The sequence below is a fragment of the Gobio gobio genome (assembly GCF_949357685.1).
Source record: "Gobio gobio genome assembly, chromosome: 17".
In the NCBI taxonomy this organism is placed as follows: domain Eukaryota; kingdom Metazoa; phylum Chordata; class Actinopteri; order Cypriniformes; family Gobionidae; genus Gobio; species Gobio gobio.
Window position 1 is genome coordinate 19,632,866 of NC_137110.1, and position 17,770 is coordinate 19,650,635.

Below are 17,770 nucleotides of genomic sequence, written 5' to 3' on the forward strand. Positions count from 1 at the left end.
TCCTTTAAGAAAGTGCTTAGCTGGAGATACAACTCCCAGTGCGGGTTTGAGAGCAGTAAAACAATCTCTTTTTTTATAGGTACAAGATTGGAAAAATGATGCAAGTGACTGAAAACTTGCAACATGCACTCCCTGAGCATATCAACTTTGCGGATCAATTTATTGTTCCTTAACCCTTCAGGTTGAAGCAGATGTTACTATATGTGCATGTGGTTGATTTTTAAAGGGTTAGTTCACCCAAAAATGAAAATTCTGTCATTAATTACTTACCCTCATGTCGTTCGACACCCGTAAGACCGCCGTTCGTCTTCGGAACACAAATGAAGATATTTTAGTTGAAATCTGATGGCTCTGAAAGGCCTCCATTGGCACAATGCACGGTTCACTCTCAAGACCCTTAAAAGGTACTAAAGACGTCATTACAAAGTCCATCTCACTACAGTGGTTCTACAATAACTTTATGAATCGGTGAGAATGGTTTTTGTGTGCAAAAAAACCCTAAATAACGACTTGCATAGTGATGACGATTTCAAAACACGGCCTCATGAAGCTTTGAAGCGTTATGAATCAGTGAGTCGAATCATGATTCGGATCGCGTGTCAAACCGCCAAACTGCTGAAATTTGGCGATCCAAACTGCTCATTCGACTCACTGATTCATAACGCTTCGAAGCTTCACGAGGCCGTGTTTTGAAATCGTCATCACTATATAAGTCGTTATTTAGGGTTTTTTTGCGCACAAAAACTATTCTCGCCGATTCATACAGTTATTGTAGAACCACTGTAGTGAGATGGACTTTGTAACGACGTCTTTAGTACCTTTTAAGGGTCTTGAGAGTGTAAAGTGCATTGTGCCAATGGAGGCCTTTCAGAGCCATCAGATTTCAACTAAAATATCTTCATTTTTGTTCCGAAGACGAACGGAGGTCTCACGGGTGTCGAACGACATGAGGGTAAGTAATTAATGACAGAATTTTCATTTTTGGGTGAACTAACCCTTTAATGTAGATGAATAGGCAGCTAAAGTGTATGGTTATAGAGTGCTGCTGTGATGGTGTTTTGTAGGACAACCTGTAAGCTAGCATCACCCTGGTTCCCTTGACAAAAACACAATATGTTATCATTGGCTTTTAGAGTATTGTTGAAAATAAGCTCTGTGACCAACAAATGCTTATGATTCTTACATGATTTGTTCATGATCATCTTCACAAATGAACACAACTATGAATTTTGAAGTCTAAATACAAATGGCAGAAGTATAAAGCTAAACATAGGCTATAAACGATCTCCACTTCTGAAAAACTTTTTCAGTCTTTATTTAAAAAACACTTTCCCTGAAAGTTTGAGTTTGCAAGAGTGTGATTATAAACACAATGAGGCTTTAAAAATTGAATGTCCTCGACAACCTCTGTAGTCCCATTTAGCCACTTGTTAGCAACCTTTTTTGACAAGTAAAAGCTTTTACAAATCACAAGGGGGTATTACTGATGTATTTTATGTCATAAAATAAAACATGAAAATATAGTGAGCTCAGGTTTATCACAGCCCTTTTCAGATATTTAACCAAAAACCTGTTTTAAAAACCCATTGACTTCAGGATGAAGAAACCAGAAGTACTAAAAGGATTATTCAGCCTACAAAACAATGTCCTCTCTGCACCTCTTTATTCATTTGCTTTTCTCGGCAGAGAAAACGGTTTGTTTGTTTTTAAATCAACTTTTCTAGCTTAATGTTGTTGTTTTTTTAAGAATAGAGTGCTCTGCTCCAGGCCTTCATCTGACAAACATGATAATCTCTCCCCTCATGACAATGTTTTGTTGAAACAGAATTGTTCTTTGTAAATAGTCATGCAAAAGTAGGCTAAACCTTATTACTGTGCATGTGATATGAGATATGCTATTGGTGGGCTTTGACAGAGCTTGTACTGGCAAACAATCCAAGTGTCTTCACATTTCACATTGATCCTTATGAAAAAACTTGAAACAGCTGTGTTGTATAGTCTCTAGCCTTTCTGTCAACTTCTTTTTTCTGTTTTATCAACAAGATGTTAACTCTTCATTGTGGCATTTATTAAACCTATTCCTACTGTCTACTGCTTGGATAAGAAAGCTGACTGACAGCTTTTGAGTTGAATGACAAGCTTTTCAGTGGTAATGAGATAAGAAAAGAGAAAAAAAAAAATCTTGATCTCCTATCTTAATGTTCTCTCTGTTTGTCAAAATGCTTACATCATTGTGAAACTAGTGGAAGATTGTTTGTTTTTTGTTTGAGTTGTGCACATGAAGGAAGGAGGTTAGAGGTTAATGTTTTCCACAGCCATTACTCCAGTCTTCGATCCTTCAAAAATCATTCTTTGCTGATTTGGTGCTTGAAAAAACTAAACAAAAAACTTGTAATATAAAATATTTATTAACTTTAATGTTAGGTACGATTAATTGCTATTAATTACAGACAAATGTGTGATTCATTTGTTATTTTTGAAACCATTGACAGCACTAATAAAGACATAAATGTTTAATGCAGCCTTGCTGAATAAAAGTATTAATTTCTTTTTCGGGAAAAAAAAAAAACCTGTCTTACTGGTACCATATTATATCCATATATGGTAACACTTTACAATAAGGTTGTTTTAGTTAACATTAGTTAATGCATTAGTTAACATGAACTAACCTTGAACAATGCCTGTAGCTTAACTGTTTTTGTAAGGTTATCTTACTGTACATATTTTCATTAGTTTACGTAGCACTTGACACACTAAGGATTGTGTGTCAGAGAAGAACATTTCTAACTCACCGTCTTACTCTAAAGTTGAACATGATGTTGTGTACCTTATCAACATTATAAAACAAAGCATGTATTAATGGTTTTTGAGAACCTTATTATCAAGTGTACTAGAGCTTAGATCGGGCTCAAAAAATCAAGCCCGACCCTACCCGAGCCCGTGCACGTTGTGTCCGAGCCCGGCCCGACACATTAACTATAATTATGAGCCCGAGCCCGATTTAAACCCGACCATTTTTTAATACGTGGGCGTTCTGAGAACAAGCCTGTAATGAGCGAAGCGGACGGGTGTGACGCTCAGCTCAATAATCCGCTCAATGCAGCCGCGCGCGCTCATGAACCGTTCACTGGTAAAACGATGCTCGCTCAAATCCCGCTCAGACATGACATGCATCTGTACTGTACCCTTCTATAGGCCTACTTGTTGTAGCCATTAAACAATGTATTTTGTTTAATATTTATGTTTAAATATTATAATGTTATTTTTACATTTTATCTGATTATGAAAAGTGCAAAGATGCGAGTGGGTCAGAAATGATTTTGGTGGTTATTATATTTTGTTTAATATTAAGTTTTGTTTGTATGTAGCCCTTCTTTAAAATGAATTTCGTTTTGTATAAATTGTATCTTAATTTTAATCAAGGTTTCGTGAGCCAATTGCTTGGATTTAATAAATAACAAGCAAATAGAGTAATAGCAGATTATAAGGGTGAGATGAAGTCGCGGGAGCGATCACATGCATTGCACATGAGCTGGAGTCCGTCTCATAAACGAAACTCAGAAGGCTACTTGCCTCACAGACATGAGAAATATGTGTATAGAAAGCTTGAAATGTCTACTTTTCTTTAAATTCTAGTTAAGAAAAGAAATAAACTAGTTAAGCAATGGGCAGTGTTAATGTGAGCAGCTCATGACTGGCGTCTCGGAGCGTTTCTGAATGCTGCGCTTCATCACTGCGTGTGCTGTGAGTTTAACACGCATTTTTAGGCTAATCCTGACTTGTGCAACTTTGTACACATTTGTTGTAGTTGTAGTATTACTTTGCTAAAAATATATGTTATTTTTGATTATGGCATAGCTTTCTGCCCACCCAATTAGGCTAATAAAGTAATGATTAAAAAAAACACTAACGATCAAGGGCCCGATCAAGTGTACACTATTTCAACATCAACCGTTGTGTTAACATTTGTAGGTTCATTACAAAGCAGTAAATAATAATAAATGCTTTGTTAATGGCAAGTCATGTTAATAAAGAGTCTACAAACGTTAGTAACACATCAGTTAATGTTGTAATAGTGTACACTTTACAATAAGGGTCTCAAAAACCATTAATAAATGCTTTGTTGAATGTAAGTAATGATTGTAAAGTGCATATAAACATGAACAACCTATCCGTTGATGTTCAGATAGTTTCCACTTTAGAATTTTGTTTACCAACAGCCCAAAATCAATGGCTTATTAAATAATGTTGATAAGGTACACAAAAGCATTTTCACCTTTAGGGTAAGATGGTGAGTTAGAAATGTTCATCCTTAGCGTGTCAACTGCTACGCAAACTAATGTAAATATGTACAGTATATAACCTTACAAAAACAGTAAAGCTAACTAATGTTAACTAATTGCACTGTTAACGTGAATAGATGCATTAATACAAGTGATACATGATAAAGGATGTGAGTGATAAATAAACTTGTGCTATGTATGCATGTACGTACATTCAAAAGCAGTCATGTTCAGCACACACACTCACCCATGATTCAAACTTAGGCCACCAAGTTAAAAAGATGGCTTATGTGGGGTTTTTTTGGGCCCGAAGCTTGCTCAGCACTTCTTATTAAGTGCCCCTGACGATGCTGTTTCTTGGAATCAGCCCGTGTCTGCTCTTCACAAATACTTTGTGACATGACCCTCTCTTTTTAGCCCTTGATAACACCCTCTACTGCAGTCTGATCAGCTCTCTAATCAGAACCTGCCCTCAACAGGCCTCTCATCACTGTGTGACCGCTGAAGTGGCATCAGATGACGTCTGGTTTTGTTTGAACATCTTTGACATTCAGTGGGCTGGGAATTCAAATTGTGCAATTCAGTGCACTGGTTGTATAGATTTAAAAACATCCAATTTCACTTTCCAGAGTGCATTGTTCACATTAATTTTTTTGCTTCTAAATGAAGCAGATTAACTCTTTGTATTGTCTTTAAATTAGTATTTTATATCAGTCTTCATTCCTTAAATGCTAATTAAGAGTTCATGTCTATGTTTTAATCATTAATTTATGGTTTAGTGCTTAGTAGGCACACACATTATAACCCTGGCAGCTCCGGAATAAGATTTGATTTTACAGAAATGTTGTCCCGTAGCTAGATGCTGAATCAAATTAATTTTTGCTTTCCTCTTTCCCTTGGGTAGGTCTAAATGTTTTTGTTTGTGGTATCTATCACATATTTGTAATGGCACACTAGATTAATGACATCCATTTCTGCTGTCAAGTTTGCTTTTAGCCCTCCCTGACTCCCTCATTACGTGCCCAGCGAATGGTGCAGGAACATCACTTCTCAACTCAATGAGAACTGTAGTTCACAAACACACTGACTTGTTCACATGTAATTTGAAATGTGACCGAAGAAACTGCTACAACTGAATATAGTATATAATCTGTGTGTATACTATGCCATATATTCAATACTGCTGTATTTCCATAGAAATCAGTATGCCAGTTCAGTTCAGTGTGAAGAATTGTTGTGAAGTCCACTCCACAACTATAGAAATAAAAAAAGGATAGATATAGTTGGAGTCACTTTGGAAGCCATTTTTTCCCCAGCTGATCAGCTATAAACACATTGACAGCATAAATCCACCTTGCTTTTATATGGATGCAGTGCATGCTTATAATAAACTTAATGGGTCTCATTCACTAAGCATGCGTACGAACGATTTTAAGAACAAATCACAATTCAGTTGAAAGATTTCATTGCAATTTTTTTCTGAATTTTACGAAAATATATAGGAACAACTGAAAGCACATGTACGTAAAAATAACTTTCTTTGTAAGGTTTTATATTCGTGTTAAGAAGTTATATTTCATCCTAACATGACTATAATTACATTGAAGTACATTGCATTAATTGTATTATATAATCAATTAAAAAAATTATATAATGAATTAAGTAATACAATTTAATTTAATCTTAAATACATTTGATCATGTAAAGTTAAAGAGTAAGAAAAGCTGCGTTATAGCTTCAGCTGCGAGGTTTCTCTGAATAACGCAGATATACGCGTATGTACAGCTGGCTAATGAGAGCTCTGTAATCTGGGTCTTTATAAAAGGTGTTTATTGTGAGAACTGGAGAGATTTGGCATTGCTCGAGGATCCGTGACAAGATCGCGTCTGCGAACAGCGGCAAGTTTGACGAGAGTGACGAAAGGCTGTAAGGAAAGCGTGTGCGGAAAGCCCTTAAATGGAGATGGTTTGGGTGTGTTTTATGCAAATGACTAACCTTGTGCATGCAGCCGCTCGTTTAGATTACTCCAAATTCTCTAACATCAGAACGAGGTTAAGTATAAATTCATGTGCGTATGAACGTTTTGTGAATCAGGCAGAGATTTTTCGTGAGAAGTTCTCCTGTGCGTACAAATACGAAAGAATCCACGCAATTATTAGTGAATGAGACCCAATGTTACTATCCCTTTGTGTGCACAGTAATATAGTTTTCATTCTTGATGTGAACAGGCCTTTATGGTAGTATGCTTTTTTTTTTTGAACATTCTTGTTGCTTCATATTTGTCCAACGTTTTTGTAGTGTTCATTTTGAACTGTCATGCACTTGTGCTCTAAACATGTAACCTTAAGAATGTATACCATTAGCCATTCTCATGACCTCTTCAGATCAATAATAGTGAACGTGATGTTGGTTTCTCTAGAATTGTGCATAGATCAATGAGCCTTTCTGCTTTGTCCCTCAGGATTCAAGCACAATGTAGAAACTAGAGTCCAAGTCTCATTTGAAATGTGAGCAGTGTCTGCGGAGTGTGTGCTAGGTCAGGACTATCTTATTACATGAACAGTCTGAATATTTGTCATGCGTCAGCTTTTCATGCCATGAAGTGCCTCCCAGGTGTAGGCCATTGAGTCCAGACTCACATTGGTAATGTAATACAGTTACTTGAAGCCTCACAGGATGTTGCAGTAGAGCAGATTCATTAGTAATGTATATTTACAGCATACAATTCATTTGAATCCTTCTTTCCCGGCAATAATAAGGCAACACGACTCTTCTGTCTCAGTGGTGAACTAAGGCCCTGTTTACACCTATAATTAGGATGTATTTTGGTCAATCGGACCACAAGTAGACGAGGGAGACACATAACCGTTTAGACCTTGTGTTTTAATCTGTTTCTTTTGTTCAACCACTGTCCTGATTTCTTCGAGGGGAGGGTCTATGAGAGAGAACATTGTGCTTGGTACTGTTTTTTTGTCTTCAAACCAAACTTTGTCTCCAGCCGACAAAGTTTAAATCCCATCTGGCTAGTGAGCTTGCCATAATTTTTACGCATTAGGCCAGGAGACCGAGAGCAGGCAGTCTTTTGTGGCTGTTCGAAAGCTTTTACACAGGGCTCCGAACCGGTTCAAGGAACGAAAACGAAAACCGGAAACGAACGAAATTTTAAGAGGAACAAAAACGAAATCAAAATCAATTTGAATCGTTCTGAACCGAAACGTTAATTTGAAATGACCATTAACCGGTTAATAACGTTATTTTATCGTTCTCTTTAATATTTTTATTTGGCAGTGACCAATCATGAATTGAGTAGTACAGCATGTGACGTTGATGGATCAAGCGTGAGTGAAATGCCCGCGCACCAGTCATCTATGAATCTACCGTCAGTGCTGACTCAGAGAGCGCATTTTCATGCCTCAATAGGGATGGGCATTTTTGTCAATTTCTCATTTCGATCATCGATAGGTCTCAAAAACGAGTACTCGAGTACTCGGGGGCGGGGCATGTGCAGGGGGCGTGGCATGTCCGTCATTGAGATAATGAAAACTGTTATGAAAATGGTTGTTGACAAATACAAACGTGACATGAAAACAGGTATATGAAAACATGAACATATAAAACAAAAAATAACTGCTAGATTATGATGCATAAATGTCTTTGAAAAAGAAACATCTTTATAAAATGACCGTCTCAAATAACCAAGTCAGTAATATCGAGCATTGCATTTGAGCTGAAACAATGAAATAACACCACCCTGCAGAGCTTGGTAGCTGGTTAATAAACTCAACCAAACGCACCCTATATCAATATTAATATGAAGATTATTATGAACCTATAACGACATAAATCAACACAAACGGACGTGAATGCGCACGTGAACTTCAGCGTGCTAGATTTTACAGGCGAATGGTTTGAAACGGAACATTTTGAATGCGCTCTTCCCTTAACAACGCTGATACACGGACAACTAAAGCACACAGAAACAACATTTTATTAAAATATTGTTCTCATTATAATGCTTTGACAGATTGACTCTGCAAATCATGCACTTAATTGTATTATTCATGATCGAAGCGTTTACAGACATCACTGCGCGTTTTCAAACGTTCTCATTACGAAAAACAACTTTAAATAAACTAGGTCTAGCCTACTGTTAAAAAATACGAGAACAGTATAGCACTGCTGCATTACTAATATCAATGATTCTGAGAAAGAAATAGCCTATCTAAAAAGAATATGACCGTCTCTAAACTATCATGTCAAGCATGAAATATGCGTTTGAGCTGAAACTGAAGAGATTGAACAACAGCCGGTATAACGGCAGTGCTTTGCTAGCTTATTAAGCTCAACCAAACGCGTTTTATATTAGATTAATCAGATAGTCAACATAAAAGTAATCTTACAACGTGCATCTGCAGAAAAGGACGCGAATGCGCACTTGAACTTCACGCGCTAGTCTGAGTGTTCTCGCTAGTTTCTCTGTGGATTACCTTTAACAGCTGTTACACGGGGAACTAAGCACAGAGAATTTACAGCATTCTAATTTCCATCGTGTTCTCATTATAATGCTATGTAGGCTATGACAGATTGGCGCTGCACATCTTGCACTAAACATTTAATGATCACAGCGATTCCAGACATCACTGCAGTGCACGCCTCAGTTTCACTTTATTTCGCCGCGGTCTGGAGGCGTGTTGTATAACGCTAACCAATCAGACCTCCGGCGCGCAAAACGACGCAATAACCAATAAAAAAGAGACAAATATTTTTTTTTTCAGGGCGATCATCGTTCTCATGATCGATGATCGCTGTCACGTTCGAGTACTCCATTACTCGACCACTGTTGCCCATCCCTATGCCTCAAGTACATTTCTTTCCCCGCTGAGGTCTACAATGAATGCACAGGTATTGGAGGACATTCTTTTCGAATGTTTAAATAAGCAGTACGGACTTTAAGCTCAAATAGACTGATTTAGGCTAGTTTATGGATTCCGTTTAAGCCTATCCAAGTAGGCTATAGCATCTGTCAAACATTTTTCCTATAGTCTTTCAGATTGCCAATACAGGACAGGTCAATGTTTTCTATAGCCGGTTGATGCTTCGTATTAAATGGTATGTTATATTGCATTAAATGATCAAGCTTTATTAGCTGACTGAATTTGATTATGTGATGCAAGGATGTGTTGCGCAGTGTTTGCTTTGAAATTAGCAGTTGACGGTGCATTAATGGTTATCCAGTTTATTTATTCTTTATTCATACATTTTTTAAAACAAGTCGTGTTGAAAAAAAGTTATGTAACGTTACAAAGAATGTTATCACTCTTCTGAAAAGAATTAGGCATAAGAGGGCCACTTTCGATTGTCTAACGCTCCAAAACAGGTCCGCTGTTTATGCTTTGTAATTAATGCATGTATTTCTATTGTGGTTTTAAAAATGTTATGAAATAAATATTCAAGTTTAATTACCATGCGTTATATTATTAATGAGTGAAAATTTGTCTATTTATACATATTTGTTTAAAGTATAGGCTAAATTAAAATAACGTTATTAACCGGTATTTTTTCAAATCAAACCGTTTTCGGAACAGTAATGTTTATTGAGGAACGCAAAAACGGAAACGCTATAATATCGATTCTGTTCGGAGTGAACAGATTGATATTTTTTTCAGTTTTTAAGCCCTGCTTTTACACTACGAAAGCAATCCGGTTAAATGCGTTTTCAACTACCTCTGGAAATGGTCAAAAGTGGACATGCTCAAAATGTTTTAGACCCCATTTACACCTGTATTTAGTGTTGTCCACTTGTGATCCGATAGACCAAAACACATCTTAATGTGTGGAAATTGTAGGACACACTCCCAATTTCAAAATTTGCATATAAATTCCTGAATGGAAGCCTACCTACTTATAAACAGTCCTCATATCTCATATCATGTCTTCATATCATATATGTTTTAGATATAATTTTGTTCAAATTTGTTTATCTGCATTTAGATCCAGTCCCCTCTCGTTTCTGACTTCTTCATCACATCTAGAACATATGCGTTATCATAAATCTGTCATTTGTAGTTAAATGGCTTGTTAAGGAGCTCCATAAAATGTTTACAGACCTGTATGGATTGACTTACACTATCCAGTACAGTATAACTATTAATGTGGATTTAGATACATAAATCAGCTTGTGCTATGCTAACATCGGCTAAAAATACTTGACCCAATGTTCACACTGCCTTTCAGACGTTCAAATAGATGTTAATGAGGAATGTAGGTTGCCTTCTATAGCAGATGCCTCATTCTCACACCTTTGGCTAACTGGCAAATATTTAGTTACTGAGTAACTACACATGAGATAGTGCCCTCTTTTCAGAGAACAGTTGTCATTGATAAGGCTTGTGGCAGTGGGTGACATTACTCCTCTAGCCCTTGACTTGACCATTAACCCTTGAACTTAGATGTGATAAATCAGACTCTGGATGTACAAGTGTGTGTAAAGGGTCACATCGGCTTCTTTATCTTGCTTATTTAGCTGGACAGTTTATTTAAAGCGGTTATGCAGACAGATTACTGTAGTTCATATTGGACTGGACTGGATAGTCCATTGGAGATATAAAGATGGAAATGGTTCTTCCAGAGATAGAGAATTATGTTTGTTAATGGACAGTCATTAACTTTTTTGGTGAATCACTGAATCATTAATCTTTCTTTCTCCTCTCATAGAAGGGCTGTGACCATCTGTGTTTACATCCATGTATAGACATTAGTCCTGTTAAAACATTGTGAATTTTTATTTTATTTTATTAACATTTGAGTTTTAAAAAGAACAAAAAAAGATCATAAATGGCTTAATGTCAAAAATGCAGCTATGTTGCTGTTGAAAATAAGTCCAGAGCTTCAGTAGCTTTTGCTGCCCTCTATCTTTTTAAAAGTCATTAAAAAATTCTTCTGTAATTTGTGTATAGGTCAGGGAGCATGATTATATGATTTAATAGTTTTTTATATATATATATATATATATATATATATATATATATATATATATATATATATATATATATATATATATATATATATATATATATATATATATATATATATATATATATATATATATATATATATATATATATATATATAATTAAGCATACTAAAATGACATACCTAGTAATTACAGATTAATCATTACAAATTACAAAGCTAGTAATAATTTAATGTTTTTGCCAATCTACTTGCGAATGATGAGTTCAGATTATTCATTGTATTCTCATAGTGCGTGCACACAGTACAGTTACTATTGTTTTGTGATCTTACTACAAAGACATGTGCACACAGAAAATCCAAACACATAATTTGCTTTTCCTCTGGCACTCACCTGATCATATAATGACTCTCTGTCCGCTCTTCACTATGTGCGTAGGAGGACAGAGCTTCTCTCTCCATTTCTCTCTCACTCTCTCGTTCTCCACTGCACATGCATTTTCTGCTATGCTCATGTTTGTTATCTTGCCTGCTATGCATCTTCTATGACGTCAGGGAGAGAGAGGAGAGGTGGGTGATTAATAAATATATATGTATGTATGGCGTTGGCAATGGGAATGTTCTGCCTATGGACGATACTCCCTCTTGCTTTTGTTCCTGCAGTCCCTTGAGATGAACAAAGCCGCTGCTAATGTATCACTGTACTGAAGGAAAGCCTTGCACAATCTCATTAGACTGTCATTACCAAATATATCGATATTAGACTCGCTTCTTTTCCTGGTACAAAACACAGACGCCCTATTTGAACAGGAAGGAGAGGCATAAAGAATAGATCATTTTGCGCTTGTTGGTTGAATAGTAAGAGGAGGGAAATATGATTTTTGTGCATGTGTATTTTTATGTTTTGGGGTAAAGCAGAGTGTTGTGAGCAGAATGGCAGAGAAGGGAGTGAAGGGGTGGGGCCTTTTGGCTCCCCCATTCATATTATGCAAATAGCTCTGAGCCTATGTGCGTCTGATTGGCTGGCTGGATGTGTTGCTGGCTGATAGGACAGATAAAGCAGCATTCAGCAGTGAGGCGCTGGGAAGAGGAGGAGGACAGCTTACAAGGAACAGAGAAAGAGAAACGGAAGATACAGAAGGCTTTAATGTACAGCACAAGCAAAGAAAAGAAATACAGCTGTTTTATTCCTTTAACCACCTGCATGTGCACTGATATAAGACTGTACAAACGGAAGATTTAAATGACAAGATTGAATGTGACTGGATTGTGACTCTACCGTTGCAGCCCCTCCGGCAGGCAGCCCATTCACAAACAGCGGACCGCTTCAAGTGCTTTGACACGGGAGAAGATGAGGAAATTCTGACTGACACTCCTCCTGCATGGAATTTTTATCTTGTCCTTGGTCTCAGTCGTTTTCAGGAGACCAATCCTGGCTGTAGTCCAATTCATCATGCTGAGCTGAGGAAGCTGAATAAAGCCAGCAAGATATGCGAAGAAAAAGCAGACAAGCAATCAGCGTGAGTGCAGCGTCTGTTTGCACCTGCCACTGAAAAGACAGCTCTGCCAGCACGGCTTTTGTCGTCCGCCTGCCTTCCTGGCGAATGAGAGACCGAGGCCTCTCGGCCGAGGGGAATGGAATTCAGCCATGCGGCTCTGACTGGAGTTGTTGTTTGCCTTGTGCTGTCAGTGGGCAGCCAGTGCCTGCGTTCCTCCTGCTGCTGCTACTGACTGTTTCCAGATCATCTCAAGAGTGTAGGCTGAAAATATTCTCTGCTTGCTTCCGCCCTTCCACTTTTAGCCACACTTGGGCAGAAGCAAGTGATAAACAACTAACTTGATGACTTGAATTAACCTACTAGGTGGATGGATGCACTGGGTGTTAAACTTAACTTGGTCGGTTTAATGGAGTCCGTTAAGCCTTAAACAGGTTCTGCATCTCTGGAGGACTGCGCTGGCCTGAATATTTTTCTATTTTCATCCCTCGAGGTGCCATTTTTATCATTAACTGTCCACCGGTTATGCAGAGGCTGTAGTTTCCATAGAAATGAAGATATCTGGGAATCTCTGGAGACTGAGAGTGTCAGAGTAAGGTGACGGAGAGGTACAGGAAAAGAAATCTGTTGTGTTTCCTTTAGCCTGGGATGAAAAGATGTTTGGATGATAATGGAGGTCACCTGTGCTGAATGGATGAATGAAGAAAGAGTTTCAGAGAGATGCATATTCTCCAGCCATTCCTCACTCTGAGGAAGTGAAGATACAGAGAGGTACAAAACACGCTGTTCTCAAAGCTCTCGTATCTCTGAACTGCCAGAAGCAAACAGTGAACAGAGAAGAATGATGTTCTGAAATGCTCTCCTACTCTCAATCGACTCTTTCAGTGTCCTCACGGTGAACCATATTCTTCAAATGTTTCCATTTTTGGAATATCTGTTGGAACTCTACACTGTCAAATAGAGTGCATTGTTATTTTCATGAATGTCTGATGCTATTAGGGGAGAACAATTACAAACAAGACTTGTAGCAAGAAGGAAAAGTTGTTCAATAGTCATTTGCTAATCTTATAGGATGATCACATCTGTTTTTACTGTGGATGAGCATGACATCAGCAAAGAGCAAATTTTCAGCACTAATATCCAAAGTCTGGTCTCTGTCAGATCATTTGTGCCTCATGGACTTCTGATAATTCTTGGGTAGAGGACTTTATCCTTAATTAGGAAAGTGAGAAAACTTCACTAAAGTCGGGATCCAGATACAAGACAGTAAAATGGATGATTCCAGTATATTAAGACGGAGAGGCCTTCAGGTAAGGATGCATAATACTTCTAACATTATCTAAAAACTTGTTTGAAAGTTTTTTTCGTGTTTACTCCAGTTTAATATATGCGACTAGTCACATTTCATCCTTTCAATTTGCTTCCTTTCTTAGTCTTCACTGTTACTGTGATGTGTCAGCACATTCAATAAATTTAAGCACTGCAAAAGCAAGAAAACTCTGCCTTGAGATCAAATTATCCAGTTTTGTTAAGCAGTGTGAACCTTTCGAATGTGTCTCGGTGATAACAGATTGCCGTGCTCAGGGAGGGATTTCAAATTAATTCATGGCTAAATTCAGCATTTTCCTTCTCGCATCTGCTTGCCTGTCCCTCATTCTTCAAATGATTTGCTTACTAGCTTTCCTGTCTCCTTTCTTATTTGAATTACAGGAACTGTCAATAGTCATCATCATGACTCTGTGTTTTAAATGGGTACAAACCTTTTGTTTGGACAGCTGAACCAAGATTGCGTTGGACTAAGTTAGAATGTGAACCGATGAAGTTTTTTAGATTTTCCATATTCTAGGAACAAGTATCCGGAATTGTAACTGTTGTGTGGCAACAACCATGTGTGGCAGGAACATTGCAAGGCATTCTGGCTCTGACTTGCCTGACACAACAAAAAAGTGTCCGTGTGTGTGTATATGTATATGTGTGTGTGTCTCTCTCTCTCTCTCTCTCTCTCTCTCTCTCTCTCTCTCTCTCTCTCTCTCTCTCTCTCTCTCTCTCTCTCTCTCTCTCTCTCTCTCTCTCTCTCTCTCTCTCTCTCTCTCTCTCTCTCTCTCTCTCTCTCTCTCTCTCTCTCTCTCTCTCTCTCTCTCTCTCTCTCTCTCTCTCTCTCTCTATATATATATATATATATATATATATATATATATATATATATATATATATATATATATATATATATATATAGACACACATTAACACTTAATCATCTGACGCAGATGCTAAACTGGGAGTGTAATCACACACATCAACAAATGTATTCCTGGCTTTTTGCACACCCACCTCTTTTACACCCTTTTTTTTTGTAATATTGTAACAGTCCAAGAGTGTGTTGTGTAACTGCATCCATCTGCTAGTTAACCCAAGTAGATGGCAAATGCTCTGCTGAATGCTATGTACGTCAAGAGATGCATATGGGTGTTTTTCATATCTCATATCCATATATTTAGGATCAACTCTAATTTAAACACAGTGTTATCTACACAATGCAGTGCAGGATTCAGACTGCAATTTGAGAAGCTATTTGATTGTGTAATTTAGCTCCTTGGCCACAGGGGCTTTCAGTGGGGATGATGAGATGTTGGTAAACAAGATGAAAAGAGAAATTACAATGTCCTGCTGTAATTTGGATAATATTTAAAAGACACTTGTGACATGGAGCGATGCAGGATTGCACTGAAGTGTCATTCACTGGAAAAGCTTTCGTTGTTGAAGAGCAGCACAGGCGCAGTTTGCTTCCATTCTGGGTAATAGCGGGGGTTTTAAGGTACTTTGCAGTTCTTGGGTTCAGTACTGTCTTTTGTGCTAGGGTGTCTGTGTTTTTGCCCGTTGGCTGTGGGGCTGGATGTGGTTGAGCTGAACTCTGTGTTGTGTCTGTTCACTCAGCTGTGCAGTGGGGAGGGTTTGTCTCGATAAATCCACCGTAGGGCTTTCTGTCTGCCAGAGCCGGACAGTGAGATGAAGCAGCGGGCTTATTCCGCTATCTACTATAACATCTCATTTAACTTCATATCCTGTTTCTACAATCACTCTGAGTCCGTCAGCAGAATCTGAACAACACCAGTTGAAACACAAATACAACCATTCAAAAGTGGTCAGTAAGGTTTTTAAAAGTATCTTATGCTCACCAAGGCTGCGTTTATTTAATCACAATATTTGTTTATTTATTTTGTGAAATATTATAATTTAAAATAACTTTCTATTTTAATCTATTTAAAAAAAATATTTATTCCTGTGATGGCAAATCTGAGTTTTCAGCAGCATTTACTCCAATCTTCAGTGTCACATGATTCTTTAGAAATTATTCAGCTCAAGAATTTATTATTGATATTGAAAACAGTTGTGCTGCTAAATATTTTTGTGGAAACCATGATACATTTTGTTTCAGTATTCTTTAAATCCAAATTTCAAAAGAACAGCATTTATTTGTAAATACTTTTTTTTATTATTATTATAATTTTTTTTTTTTTTTTACAAATTTTGTGATTTTCTTGTTTTCTTTCTTTTTTTTCTTTTTTTCTTTTTTTTTTTACAATTTAAGTCTTACAGTCACTTTTGAACAATTCTTTCTTTGAATGGTAATGTATGCACATTTTCTCTGCGGGTCCTTTAAATCCATATTTTTTACGAACCTATTGACTGATCACTGATGAATAGGTCATTATGGCTTTAAGCCATGCATCCCCTTAATGCTGTAAAGTGGTCTGGGCAGTTAGTCACATGAGAACCGGGCCCAATATGGCTGGCCAGTGCGAGACGCAATGCCCTGGAAAGCCGCATTTGGCAGTGTTTATCGGGTGAGGTTGAAGGTGTGTGGGGGGGGGGGGGGGGGCTAAATCTCCGTAATGCTCCTGAGTGGTCTCCTGAGGCCCAGACCTGGTAAATGCCTTTTCCTCAATGTCATTGGTCATCCACATGCCCCTGACAATCAAACACTCTTTGGTCACAGCTTTAAATTGTTCATCAGGCACTTAGGAATGGCATGAAACCCCTTATCAAATTGTTAATAAATCAGAATAAACTTTTTCTGACAATGTAGCTTATATGTATGCAACAATGTAGCAGCTTGGTACACATAATTTAGAATATGGAGTCACAGGTGTGTGGTTATTAGCATTTTTGTGCTCAAACAATTCATCATAGATAAACATTGCATTAGCTAAAGTTTATTTCTAACTAGCTCTGTTTACAATGCACTGAATCACAGTCACCCGTACCAAAATATATTGCGAGCCCTAGTTTATATATCATCTAAAAGTGTATTTTATTTATGAAATGCATATTATTTTTTAATTTAGTCTTTTAAAAAAAAGTGATTTACCCAATTTATTTTTGAAATAAACTTTAGTATCGGCCTTAGCATTGTGAATCTGACCATACCGGTTTGTGTGGCTGCAGAACAGATTGTTTTGTAAACCAATCACAATGTAAAGAAGGTTTAGCAAAAAGGTTGTTGGTCCCAAGACTAAATGGTCATGTAAAACTAAATTATGACATTTTTTGATGCGAGAAACCTTAACCTAGCATTATAAACTAATCGACACATAAAAATGAAACCACTTGATATAACCTATTTAAACACTTTGCAGCCTTACTAAAAACATGATGGCTTAGTACTTCAGTCATTTTTTAAAGGTTAAGTAGAGATTGTCCTGTTACATAATGCCAGGTTTTGTGCTCCCTTTTATTCCTCCGTTGGAAATTCACCTTTAGAAAATATTAATTTAGAAGTGGAATTTCATTTGAAGTGAAAGTGAAATAAATAACCTTTTTGTGAGAGGTAATATCTTTTTGCTCTCTGTGTTTTGCTCTTCACTCTTGTCTGTGGTGATGTTGCAGGCTTGATTTTTCCTCATGATTAATCAGGTGAATGTATACAAAGAAATTCAGTTTTGCATGTTACATGCTCTGGTGTGACTTAACACACTGGTAGATCCCACTATATTGCTTAATCTGTTTTGTTAAGATATT

At 37.3% G+C, this 17,770-nt stretch overlaps 1 protein-coding gene across 5 annotated transcripts in view; it reads left to right on the forward strand.

Moving 5' to 3' along the window:
• The window catches only part of mast2 (microtubule associated serine/threonine kinase 2), a 175,887-nt gene that overhangs the window by 73,612 nt on the left and 84,505 nt on the right, over positions 1–17,770 (forward strand). The window contains exon 1 of one of the 5 annotated variants that reach the window (XM_079841683.1): positions 12,339–14,061. The exons of the other annotated variants lie outside the window; for them this stretch is intronic. Within the exon in view, the coding sequence (XP_079697809.1) occupies positions 14,023–14,061 (39 nt within the window). The 5' untranslated portion in view covers positions 12,339–14,022. Of the gene's footprint in view, positions 1–12,338; positions 14,062–17,770 lie in introns of those variants that run through there. 5 annotated transcript variants of the gene reach the window in all.